This window comes from Larimichthys crocea, chromosome XV (assembly GCF_000972845.2).
Source record: "Larimichthys crocea isolate SSNF chromosome XV, L_crocea_2.0, whole genome shotgun sequence".
Classification (NCBI taxonomy): domain Eukaryota; kingdom Metazoa; phylum Chordata; class Actinopteri; family Sciaenidae; genus Larimichthys; species Larimichthys crocea.
Window position 1 is genome coordinate 11,034,069 of NC_040025.1, and position 13,823 is coordinate 11,047,891.

The 13,823-nt window shown below is 41.6% G+C and overlaps 1 protein-coding gene across 3 annotated transcripts in view; it reads right to left on the reverse strand.

Annotated features, from left to right (window-relative positions):
- The window catches only part of syt6a (synaptotagmin VIa), a 79,579-nt gene that overhangs the window by 8,235 nt on the left and 57,521 nt on the right, over positions 1-13,823 (reverse strand). For 2 of the 3 annotated variants that reach the window (XM_027288270.1, XM_019273916.2), the window contains 2 exons: positions 2,763-3,153; positions 1,059-1,620 (listed from right to left, as the gene is read on the reverse strand). In XM_027288270.1, the coding sequence (XP_027144071.1) occupies positions 1,059-1,620; positions 2,763-3,153 (953 nt within the window). Of the gene's footprint in view, positions 1-1,058; positions 1,621-2,762; positions 3,154-6,667; positions 10,802-13,823 lie in introns of those variants that run through there. The other variant, XM_010751310.3, reaches the window with a different exon arrangement.

Sequence of the window (13,823 nt, forward strand, 5' to 3'; positions counted from 1 at the left end):
GCTGTGAGTGAGAAATGTTCTTTTTATGTTTGAGATGTCACTACAACCAGTCCCTTTATGTATTTTCATAAGTGAGTAAATGTTTCTGCTAAAGCACTGGCTGGTTTGGTGTATTTCTAGTCATTTGAATTAAATTACAAGGCTGCAGCCAGGTTTTTAATTCCCTCAACGCACTCCTTACTTGCATCAGACATTTAAAGGGTCTCTGAATCTTTTCCTATTGTTGGACTTTTTATTATTGAGTTCTCTGTTGAATTATGTTTTCTTGAAGTTTTAATTCCCCACATGAAGATGCTTCTTTCTCTCCACGCTGACAGACAGAAGATTCACTCCGGATCTTTTTTTTTTTTAAATCAACAACAAAGTGGAAGATCTTGTGCACACGCAACAGTGAAACGTCTAAATGAGCTGGTTAAATATAGATCAGAGCATGTGGTGATTTATTAATTCACTCTCAGTCCCAGTCCCATCAATGATCTCATCGCTCTGAAACAGTGAGGGCCAATCACAGCAAAGTATGATAACAACAGGTCCACAAGGGAGATTAAAGAACCCCCTCGCCTCACACATGAAAGTTTATCTAGAGGCAGTGTTTAATTTGTCTCAAGCAGCACTGAGGTGTTGACTTTGTTGAGCTTCTGTAGAGAGCCTGCACCTGTTGCCTTTTTATCCTTTATCATTTATCTTATCTTTTGTTTGGCCACTCCAGACCTGTCCCTGAGCTGCCCTGCTCTGCCAACTCGAACTTGCCAACCCTCCAGATTTTTTTTGGAGATTCTCCCAAGTTATGGCAGATTTTCACACCTTTTTTTTTGGGTCATTTTGTTATTGCAATCTGTTTCTTGCTCTGTGAAACTCTAAAACTCTACAGCTACACCAAAGCGAGAGGTGCAAATTTCCTGCAAAGAATTCCTTTATCTTACGGGAAGGGTCTGCCTGATCTAACCCTACCCCCACATTTCAAGAAAAGGACATGACCTCATAGCGCTCATCCCTTTGACCCTGTTACTCATATGTATGGATTGAAAATGTATACTGCAAAGCTAATCGATTCTTACACTGGTGGCGTATTGGATGTCCCTCCATATGTTCGTCTCCCTGGAGAGGTCCGATGTCTCAAACAAGTTATCCAGCACCACCTCCCCGATCATGTCGTGCCGTGAAAACCGGTCAAAGTCAAAGACGCTCATATGGAGCTTCCTGACTGCCAGCTCGTCGTAAGGCACGGGAAACTGGAAGCTCTCGCTGAATGTTGGGTTGAGTGTCTTCCGGTGGACGCGAGTCTGGAACTTCTTGCGGTCCGGCAGCAGGTAGATCTTCACGTAAGGGTCGGATGTGCCGCATAAGTCCTTGGCAGGTAGATCTACCGCCTTGAGGATGTTGACTAGGAGGGCCTCGTTTTCATAGTCGTACTTGAGAGAGAAGTTAATCGAGCCACAGTTTTTGCTGCTGCCATTCTTGGATGAATCCTCCGTTTCCGGGGCCTTCTGTTGGTAGAGCTCTGGCTGGATGCGGCCGATGCTGGTGGGCTTTTCGTCTTTGTCCACCACGTAGTCATTTCCCAGGTCTAGACTCCCTACCTGCATCTGCCTGGGCAGGTGTCTTTTGAATGAATTGTGCCTGCAGGGACATGACAGACAGGTAGAAAGAAAGAAAGAGTGACAGGGAATGGTTTGTTTTAAAGAGCTGTAGTGAAGATGAGCAGAGAAAGTCCGGGGAGGTTTTGACTTGAAGGGACACATTCAAAGCTGACCTAAAGAACTGGCTTTCACATGTCACATCACATTTTCTATTAAACCTACAACTGCTCAAAGATAACAGGCAACAGCTAGATGGTTTTCTTGTGCGAGTGACCTGCATGTGACCTATATTTATTGTGTTTTTAAAAAAATGCACGAGGACAATTACCCTTCGAAAGATAAGCTACTATTCACACACTCTGAATATCAATTAAGAATATTTCCGATTTGCATTTGACACTGTTTTGTTCCCGCTTTCCACTGGGATTGTCTCGTGTTTTGCATGAAGAATGGGGGAAAAAGGAGTAGGTGGAATATAAAAGCAAAGTCAAGATGAAACGGCAGTAAATTTATGAGATAGCAACAAGAACAAAAGAGCCCAGTGACAGCCCCAGTGAGGACTAAATGAGGACCCAGGAGTGATAGTTTGCTGTGTCAGGACTGTTTTCAGTTGCTTTAGTCCAAAGAGGACAAAGAGACGTGTTTTTTAGCTGCTTGATAAGCAGAATTGACTACTGCTGTTCACATATTAACACGGTGAAATTGTGCTTGTATTTTCTCAGGCGAATGTTTTTTTTTCTCCCCCCCTCACTCTATTTCATTAATTCTCACGAAGAAGCCATCACATATAATTAGCCTTACCGTAACGACCTGCGAAGAGGTGCCTCTGAGGCAGAGAGCAACACGATCTACAGCGTTTATTATAATTACCTCTGTAGATACCAAATTGCTTAGATCGAAGATTTCTGCTTTCATTAGTTTGCTGAGGGTATGTCAGCAGGCACTGCTGCTCTTTGAAAATACAATAGCACTGAGTTTTTTTTTCCTGATTTTATTCTTTTACTTCATGTCGCATTAATAGACCTCCTGTGCCACATGATGTTGCGTCTTAAACTCTTCTGATGGTTCATGCATGCATGCATGTGTGTATGTACCCCTAAGCCTGTTTACACATGAATAACCGCATCAAACCGTCTTGTGTTTTATCAGTTGCACACCCACATGCACATGTACATGACTAACCGAGTCGAAGACGTCGGCTCAGTGGTTTGCCTCTGCATGCGTTGTGTGCGGCGCAGGAAGTGCTCCCTCATGGACAGCTGCACATCAGTGGGGATGTCCGGAGATGTATGGCTTATCTTCACTGCTGCCTCCAGGAAGCCCATCGAGCCCATGGGGTCCTTCACCTTCTCTGTCGCCATGGTGACAGGCGGCTGCTGGGGACTGGGCAGCAGGGGAGGCGACTGGAGCGGGCGGTGCTCTGGGCCACAGGCCGGGCTGAGGGATGGGCTGGGGAAATGGGCCTTAGTCCGCCAAGGCACACAGCAAAGCTTCCAGGAGACGAATGTAAGAAGGCCGAACAAAGCCAGGCCACAGACCACAAACACGCCGAGCAGGAGGCCAGAAGTAGCGTCTGGTGGCGAACCACGGGGACCAGAAACAGGAGGATCACACAATATGGACAAACAGATGGTGATTACCAGGGTGAGACAGGGAAAAGAGAGAGAGAGAGAGCGACAAGCTATTAGAACATGATTTTTCAAGTGGCCTGGTGCTATATCAGTAGTTTTTAGACTAAGACTAAAGACAGTGAGCCAAGTATACTGGGAGATGTGCTTCATAAATATTAAAGTAACCTCCATTAGTCTTCAGTTCAGCCGAGGAATAAGGGAAGCATATTAATGTAAACAGAATCCAAATGTGAGTAAGGTATGCAGTCATGCACATACACAGATCATTTTCCATGACATGAGGCTTCCTGTGTGGGTAAAAGTAATTACAGTCTGACACAAATCAAACAATGTAGTCTATTTTAATTTGGAAAAGAAATACTCGTGGGAATAGAACCGAGTGTCAGGAGTCTTCCTCTTGGAATTTTACCATGAAACAGATAAAAGCCGGGCACACTCAAACTCATTTATTTTCCGGCGTTTTGAATATGCTTCCTGGGGAACAGGCGGCACACAAAAGGCCTGGAGACGAACCAGGAATGCTGACGAGCACTCTGCGAGGATTCACAGAGGCAAACACAGAAAACATGCAGTCCTGTATCTCTAAGCTTTCTTTTGGGTTTGGGACGTTTGCCAGTTTTTGATTTAAAGTAATTATATTTCACCACCTGATACATGGAATATTCTCCACACTTCTTTTCTTTTGCTGCTGTAATTGAATTCAATTCTCTTACATTTTGCCCGAGTGCTGTTTTTTCACATGCACTGATTACTCGAATTTATCTACAATAACTCAGCGCCTCAGTGGCTCAGAGGATCCACGTCTCTGCTTCGAGGCACAGTGAAGTAGCTCCTTTCTAATATTTACCTGGCTCAACCATTTCTCACAAAATATGAACACAGACGAGCGCTGAAATCCGCATGTGAGAACACGTGTGATTTATTGTTTCTATGGAAAATCAGATAATGACAGACCTTGCGGTATTCAGATTCATTACTGAGCCAAAAGAAGTAATACTACTGTGGAAAACTTGAGTATTCAGCAGCTTAAGTACTATTATCTCCAAGTGTTGAAGCACAATGTTTGTCAAGTATCAGCGGTGGCACAATGTAACAAAGTACTTCTAAATGTAAATGTCTAATAAGTACAATTTAAAGGTACTTTTTACATCTCTGTAGTGGTACTTTTACTTTTTTTTTCTTACTTTAAGTATATGAGTGCCTATTCAGTAGTAAAAGTACTCTTACTCATGTTAACTTATGCATACTCGTGCAGCAGAATGGCTCTTGTGTCATAATATTATGACTCTTTATTATGATTATATTATTTGATACGCCTATGAGTAGTTCAGTCCGTATCAGTGCATCATATTTTATATAAATACACATGTTTTTATGTAAATTCATAATGTGCAAAGTTAATATGGAGTATAAAGTACAATGTGTCCTCTGAAACATAAGTGTAAAATAGCATAAAATTAAAATATTTAGTAAACTTGACTACTGGTTTTTGATGTCAAACACCTTTAAATGTCACAATAACTCATGACATCATGATTAGTTGGATGACAAACTATCTAAACTGTCCTTAGGTGACCGCTTTTTGGGAACAAATGAAGAGATTTCAAATTCAGACTAAATGAACTGTCCACTAAGGGGAATTTATAGCTTAGCCAAGTGGTGGACAGGATTTCAAGTCTGGGGGATTTATGCCTGGGGAGGATTTCTCAGCTGTCCACAGCCTCGGTCTCTCTATGTCATCTGAAATTTCACACAGCTCTCCACAAAAGCTTTCGGCCTTGACTGGACTGTCGCTCGCAGAGTCTTCATCTGCCGTCACAGCAAATTGAAGCAGACCCCGCGCCGCACACCAACACACGAGTGCCAGTGGTGACAGACTTTCGCTACGAAATACGTTGACAGGTCAGAAATTTGTATGTGGGTATGTAACTTCCGTTCTGTTTTTCCACTGCAGCAGCAACTTTTAAAGTGAAGTGTCTACTGAAGTAAAGTCTGGCACGCCCAACACAACTGAGACCTTAGTAATGTCTCCGAAAAATAATGAAAAAAGTTTAAATTAATGGATTTTGTCACTCGTATTTTTATTCATTTGCACCCAGCAGTCCCATAATACCTTGGTTGGATGCAAGCAGTAAGTGAGTTATGCTTTGGGCTACATTTTAGCAAAATGGCACCATTAAAAACATTAAAAACAGCTATTGGCACGTCCTGATTGCAGTGCACCCATGAATATATTGTAAACTATCACTGATTTGCTTTGATATGGAATAAAACAGGCAGGATTCTCAGGCAAGCTCTGGAGTTATAAGCAAGCATATGTTGTCTATTATTTCTAAGTGGATTTATGGATGTTTACTCCCGAGCTATATTCAGGTTAATGGCATCCTTTGAAAGCATACGTCACTCTGAATCTAAATATACGTGCATCAGGTCTTTTGTTCTCCACAAAGTGCCATTTTTTATGCAAATTGCAGCACTCAGGGTACCTTAAAAGCCTCTGTGCGTCGTATCCTGTGCTGCACCGCCACGATCGAACTACAATAACCAACTTCCTGTTGTTTTTTATCAGCATGCACCTGTTCCAGTCACCTCGTGTGGCATCTTTGCTCATGGCGAATCTCACAGTTTGTGCCAAGCCTGCTTGTGAGCAGACTGTCACATCATAACGTGGAGTGTTTGTGCGATGACCTTTTGTTCCCATTGCCGCTCTGAAACGATAATTACCTGACTCACGTTTTACACTTTGTGCGACAGATGCAACAGTTGACAGAGGTATAAAAAGAAGATGAAACTGCGATAGTTTGTTACTTGGATCTGAGCCGTACACCTGTCACAAGTCTACTTTGGTGGGATAAGGTTAATGAGAGAGTTCCAGCGCTGCGATGCCTCCAGTACAATAAGTCGTTTCTAGCCATAATGACTGCAAAAATAGAACTCTTGGAAGCGAAACGCTGGCTTTAATGTTCAAAAAAACACAAGACATACTGTATGCAGAGAGATAATGATGCAGCGAGAGAGCATGAATGTGAGAAAGACAGAGAGTGATAGAAAAGCCATTGTTCCTCCTCTCCAGACAGATGGGTAATGGAGCAGAGCTGTGTGAACATATTACTCCCTCTGGACACAACCTAGCCTGACAGCGTGAGACTAGACTGACCTCAGGGTTTAGCACACAATTAATGATCACACCCACACCGTGCAGGAGTGGACTATCGCTATCCTGCAGTCAATCAAAAGGGTCTTTTTTTATCCTTTCATGCTGAAAACAAAATCAATGCTTCGGTGGGGGAATCAATCTCACTGTAAAGCTTTTTCAGGTGGGTTTCAGGGCACCGCTGTGTGAAAGACAGGTCGTTCGTTTTAAAAAACGGAAACATCCAGGTATCGACCCCTGAGCTGGGTGACTTGCGTGATTGCAGTGACAGCTCCAGTCCAAAAATGTTGTGGCACGCTTACCCTTTCCAACAAGAACGAACCATGTCGAGCTCTGCAGAAAGCAACCGGTGGCCGCTCTACCCCCTGCTGCCACTTTGCATGTTTCAGTCTGATCGTTGTTTGTCACAGTCATGAGCATCTTGGTTCACGCAACCAACCTGAAAACACGAGCCAGACATGATCAGGTGTTTCTGATGGCGCACAAATTTAATCAAGGTTTGTTTTGAAGTTGAGTCAGAGAGCAAAGTGAAGCCTGTAGGGCTTTTCTCTCTCTCTCTCTCTCTTCTTATCAAGTGCTTTCAAATCTAACCTGGTTTCCATAGTAACCCGGTCATTAGAGAGACTATGCACTCTCTCTCTGTTTGCTGTTATGAATTGACTCATCCTGGGCAGGAAAAGTCCACTCCACTGAAGATAATACTCATAGGTGAGAGAGATGTCAAAATGCTGTTTGTGGTGAGTAAATTACTTTACACAAACTGTAGCCTGCAGTGTGATGGGGATTGGGGACACACTGTAGGTGAAGGCAGTGATTTTACTGTCACATGAGGGACTGAGGAAAAATTGTTATGGGTAATGCAATTTCTCACCTCGCGTATACTGTATATGCTTCCCTTTCAAGATTTGTTGCCAAAGAAAAAATACATATACAAAACAAAAAATAACCCTGGTAAAGTATGTTTTCTATATACACGCCCAAACAATCAATGGGTTTTAGAGTAAAATACATATGTCGATGTTGATGTTCCCAGGTTGCTTTAGCTTCAGTGTTATAGCATAATGTTATATATATGTACGCTTAAAACCTTTATACGGCTTTACAACGAAACCACTTGTCTTTTCAGCTGACAAAACCTGCAGTTGTGGACACTTTTATTTATTTATGTGTGAAACTAAATGATACTAACATTAAACATGAATCTAACTAACGTGTTCAAGTGTAGCTACAGCTCGTAAGATCAGCTAGTGACAAAACCTTGGTTGTGTCACGATGGCAGTCGGGACTGTTTATTCCCTGTGTTCCCTCTTGTTTTTTCCTATCCTTGGGTTTACTTGTCAGTCTCTCCTTGTTAGTCTCTGTGTCTGTGTGTTGTGGCCCTGGCACATTTCCCTGGTCCCTCCTGGATAATCACAGATGAAGCACACCTGCCATTCTTCAGCTCATCTGCCTTCCATCAATTCAACTGCATATAAACCGCCAGCCTTCCTCCCATGCCATGTCAGCTCGTTTGTTCAGCTACTGTGGTAGTCTACGTTTGAACCTCCTTAAACTATTCCTGTTGGTTTCCTAGATGATTTCTAACCTCTGATCCTCTTGGATCCTTGGACCATCCCCTCCTGCCATATACCTGCTTGCCTGCTCTCCACCAACCATCTCCGGGAAGCCCACATTCCACCCCCACTGCTTTACCTCAGCCATTCCCTCCACTTCATCATCGGACCCTCTCCCCTTCTCTCCCACATCACAAACAAATTCCCTTCTCTTGCCAACCATTGTCTGAGCCTGCATTTTGGGTCAGTACCTATGTTATCATGGCAGGTTGAGTACAAAAAACGAGAAGATGCTTTTGTTTTCTGTGTGAAATCAAAAACCCCTTAGTAAAAATTACTTAAATGACTGTACCACATGTGGGTACAAGGATTTTAACGTTTTTTCCGGGTTGCTTTAGCCTCAGTTTTTAAGCATAATGTTATATATGTAGCCATGATGTAACAAAAAAAAACATTTTAGCTTTAAATTACTGGATCTAGAAATGTGGGTTACAAATGAGAATTACTTATTTCTGTTTGAAAGTGAAGACACCAAAGAAAAATCCAAATAAAACACTTCTTCTTTTTAATGATCCAAAACTTCTTCTTTTTTTTTTTTTTTTAAGATTGTTTTTTTGGCCTCTTCAAGCTTTTACCTCTCAAATTTCATCCACAAATGTGTTAAAATCTGCGTTAATGAGCGCTTCTCCTTTGCAGAGATAATCCATCCACCTGTCAGGTGGAGCATATCAAGACGCTGATTAAACAGCGTGACTGTGACACAGGTGTACCTTCGATTCATCACTCTTAAAATGTGCAGTTTCACCTTGAAAGAAAGAAATCAATTAGGCATTGAACCTGGGCTCTGCAGACCTTAACTTACCTTTTTATTTCCTCCCAGGAGGGAAAAGCCATGACCTGTCCTACCCTGCCTCTGATTGGCTATCAAGTAAGGCCATAGTTCTGTCCCATTAAAATATCACGGTCTTACTCTCTCTCTTTTCGTTATAACGTTCAGGAAAATATCAATAACTCTGAATAAAAATGGGAAAAATAAGATCCAGCACCACATTCATTCATAACTACCCTCAGTGATCAATAACGAAAGAACCACTGCTGTGGCGTGCACTGCTGGCCTCATTACCTACAGGCCGATGATGTCGAAGGATGGCGGTGAGCGCTGGTGCTGTCTGCGCCTTGTAGACCACAATTACTCATGCTCTCTGCCTGCCACACATGACATCTGATATTTCCCCAGGAAGAAAAGAGGAGCTGCGAGAAAAACATGCGAACGTAGGCGTACCCAAGATGTACGACAAGAGAGAAAGTTTAACTTTTTCTGACTCGTCTCTTGAGATTTCATTTTTATTCCTTGTGACAGATTTAAATATTTTTGACAAATTAAAAATCCTTCTTCCCAACAGTGGTTGTTTATCACCCTCCAGCAGCGACAGATACTATCTATATCTGCTTTTTCTTCTTGCATCAGTGGTATGGGATGGATTCAGCGAGTAATTTTGGGGCGAGATATTAAGCGTAAGAGGATCATGTGCAGCTGACTTGTTATTTATGGTTACAATTTACAGAGAAAATTAAACTGTTTCAGGAAATGTTTTTTTTTTAGACAGCAAGCGATGAAATTGGAAAAGTTCATCGACTGATTTCCAGCATAAAATAGGTTTTTATAGTTCACTACAGTCTCCTTAAATTGTAAACGTGTCCCGAAAAAAAACAAACACTTGTTTCAAAGCTGTCAGTAGTGGCTTTCCTGTCTTCTTTCCCTAAGGGGGGGGAATAATACCCTCTAATCTTGATGTGGGTACCTCAGCCATTTTTGGATTCCTGTATCCCATGGTGTCTTTTTCAGAGCAATCAGAAAATCCCTTAATCCCCCCAGATCCTCAAATCCTAAAGCCCCACCACATCCGCCGAGGAGTTTAGGCCCGAGCAGATGAGCTAGGAGGTGTGAAGATGAATTTGAGGCCGTGGAGAGAAACATTATCCACCAAGGTGGGGAAAAGATGTTACGGGGACATTTTCTACATTAGCCTCACAGAAGCATTTCTTAGTAATTATCCTTATTTTAAATATTTATAGACATATTAGTCATCGCTGATTGCTTTAGTTTCAGATCTGTGTGCAGAAATAGAGCATGAAAACACTTTTTAATGATCGCAATGAGATGGATGAAGATTGTTTCTTTCCAGCTTACTAAAAGTTGTGTTTTATTACAGGGTAAACTTGCAGAGTAACCCTGTTGTGTTGGTAATAAAGATAAAGGAAACAGAACCTTTAAAGACACAAGAGATAACTGTTTTCCATTTTGTGAACTCAGCAGCAGCCTTAAGCGGAAAAAAAACCCTGAATATTGGGTACTACGTCAAATGCAACAGTACAGACAAAAGATTTGGGAGGAAAGGTGGAGGGGGGGTCTTTAAAACCATTTGTTCTTGTTTGTCAGCTCAATCATTCAGTCCGCTTGGCAGTTCCAACTCGCGAGGCCAAGATATACTGTCAAGTGGAAATATGTTCAAATATTTTAGAGCTGTCTGGCAGAGCAGGGTGGTGTTTTTTTTTTTTTTTTAGTTTGAGCAAAATATGCAACAGAGATGTCCTTGTCCAGGAAAGTGTCACTGTGAAAATGTTCAAAGTTAGTGACAGCTGAAGGATGCAAGGCCGTCTGAGGACAGACGTTTGCAGCAGAATGATAAACATCTTCACCTTTACTCATCCCAAAGCCTTTGTTACCTCTAGTTTTAATAGTAGGGGTGTTGTTTGTCGTATCTCAGATGAGGAATCTGTCCTTTCATTTAAAGAACAGGTTGACATTTTTGGAAAATATGCTTACTCACTTTCCGATGGAGAGGGATGAGAAGATCGATAGCACTCTCAAACAGCTACAGCCAGCAGCTTTTTTTTTATCTTAGCTTAGCACAAAGACTGGAATCAAGGGGAAACAGCTAGCCTGGCAGTAACAAAAGACACCTACCAACACCTCTAAAATCCACAAATTAACAGGTTATGTCTTTGTTTAATCCATACAAAACATGTTCATGAACTGCTGTTAGGATTTAGCTGTTCTCACCTGTTTCCATCAGCTTCATCATCTTCATATTTCGCAGATAAGACAGGAGAGTGGCATCGATCTTCTCATCAAACAGCACGCCCACGTAAGACCTTTTTAACCGCTCCTTAAAGGCCTGTCCACGCGATGGCTTTTCCATTTACAAACAGTCGAGGATGTGAGCGCTGCACGGAGGGTATAAAACCCATCACCGCAATGTCATTTAGAGATTTAAAGAAAGAAAGCAGTGAAATTACTGTTTGCTGTGCTTTTTCTCATGTCCCTAAAACTTGTTTACATCACACACCATCTGTCAGCTGCAGGGTATAGCTGACACGACACGTGGAATTCCTGCAAGAAATCACACCGATGCGAACTGAGAGTGCATGAAGTACGTGAGAAACGACGTCAGACAATCAACGTCAAGGTAGCACGGGTAAAAAGTGCACGACTCTGCAAAAGCTTCCTTTTGGGGATACTTAACATTTTCCGGACATAACTTTTGCAATTGCTGCAGTTTATGGTGCAAAAACAAGCTTTCTTTTTATTTTCTGTCACCCACATCTGCAAAAATTTCTATCCGTTTACAAAGTGAGCAAGAATACTTCAAGTATTCAAAGTATTGAAGTCTTTATTGCGTACTTCTTTCTTGTTCTTGTTTCCTGACGTCACGGACACCCTTGACTTAAGCGACTGAATGTTATCGCCATCCTTCTGACTGATACATATCGATGTTTTTAGAAAACAACAATCAATTTTTCGCCACCCGAAAAAAGGTGCATTCTCTGTGCCTTAGTGTTCCCACTGTCTCGCTACGTAATGAGTTGACTTTGCTAATGGACTTCAGAGGGCTCATACAATGTGCCAGCGTTCACACTCAATAATCCGCCCAGGAGACTCTCAGAAAGCTGTTATCTCCTCCACAAGTGTGAAGTTAATCAAAGTGCAGTCTCTCTCTTTCCCCCTTCCATGTTTTCTAATCCTCAAAAAACTCGGCGTCACCTATCCAGGAAACTCAAAATATTAAGCTCATTACAGTGTTTAATGTATTTTGGCTTGAGCACATTTCCCGTGGTGTCAAATGTCATTCGAATGCTGTGTTCAGGCGGCCAATCGGAAGCCACGTGGGAGCCCTCGCCGGTGCTGTGATCGCAGAGTTCAGTCCAGTATTAGCATCTGGTCCTATCACACAATTAACCTGCTTGTTGACCAGGAGCCCCTATCTCTGTCGTGCAGCCTTCAGTGTGCCAGGTTCCCTTTACTCACGGGGCCTGTTTGCAAAGAGTAAATGTTGAAAGAGATTGCTGCGCTTCACACAGGCTTGTTATAGAAAATAAACATTAAAAAAGACGTTCACACTGTTGAATTTTGATAGCAATTTACATTATTAATGAGAGAGATACTGCAAAATTGACCAATTACTCATTAGCACTTAAAATTAATTGTGATTTTCCTGAGGCAGACTTCTAATGAACATTGATTTGCTACATTATTTGGGCTAAATTAAACCATCTATCTCCAGGTTTATGTATTATTTTTTATTAACTGCTTTTATGACATTTCACCGCCGTCATTTGCAGCAACTTCTGTTGCATGAGAATGTGATTTATTGTAGAAAAAAGAGCATACAGTAGTTTGAAGATGTGCCGGACCGGATGAATCACACACTAAATCTTAAAAGTTTAAACTACAACAAGATTTTCTAAATTCTGTTAAATAAACAATGTGAATAAAAGATTTCCATCAGTATTTCAAGCTGTGCCGAGCAAGATTTTCACCCCCATCGTCTCTCAGCTGTGTTACCCATGAGACGCTGCAGATTTGTCTTGTTTACCCAACTAAGAAACATCAGCTATGTGTGAAGCTTCTTTGTCACATAACTGCCTCCTCAAAAGCAGCAAGAGAAGATGCCATCTCTGGCAAACGATGATGTAAAACATTACAGATTTGAAGCGTTGGTTAAAGGTTAAAGTCTGGGCGTAGTCTACATTTTACTTTTTGTCAAAAGACCAAAACCAGCGATGAACTGCTTCTATTAACAAACACTGTCTGTGTACTGGAAGTGGTATATGCTGTTCCTTCATTGTTGTCATTCTGTTGCACTGGGTGACATGTTCCCTCTTTACAATGAGCTTAAGTAGTTTATTGTGGATCACACCCACATATACCATCCTGCTGCCGGAAAGACACATGGGTATTAATCCGCTGCTAAAAATAGTCCCCAACAAATACAGTATTCACTCTTGTTTTCGTCGTGTTTGCTTTAAACTACAGCAAGAAATTACTGACCTTTTACCTTTTTTAAACTGAACCTGTGTATATATTTATATGTTATAAATGAAACTATTAACAGACTAAAGACATTTTCAGGACAAACCACAGGTCTGAAAGTATTGAGACTGATGACATATGTTGGTTTTATCTTTAAGTACATGTGCAGTGCAATTTATGTAAACTATGTTAGAAGAAGTATTCCCCCTGCCATTTCAACAACACTGCAACATCGCTGGTGTCTGTATGTTAAAGCAATGTTTTATTGATATTCAGACATACGGTAGGTGTTATGTACTTTACAGCATTATGCATGCAGACATGGCAGGACATTTACGGAAAGAGCCATCTGCTCACACAATATTTGGCATGTGGTGCGTCAAAGGGAGCGGTGCTATGTCATTAAGTTCTGGCAAACCTGTTTCACATTGGTTTGCATTCATTCATTTGTTCTTGTTTGGTTTAATCTGATCGTGACATTTCAAAAAACAACCCTAGATCAATAAAATACTAATACTACAAGGTCTGCCTTGTACATCCTTTGATTTTTAAAAAGGACACACTACCGCCTGTATTGACACAGGCATTGGT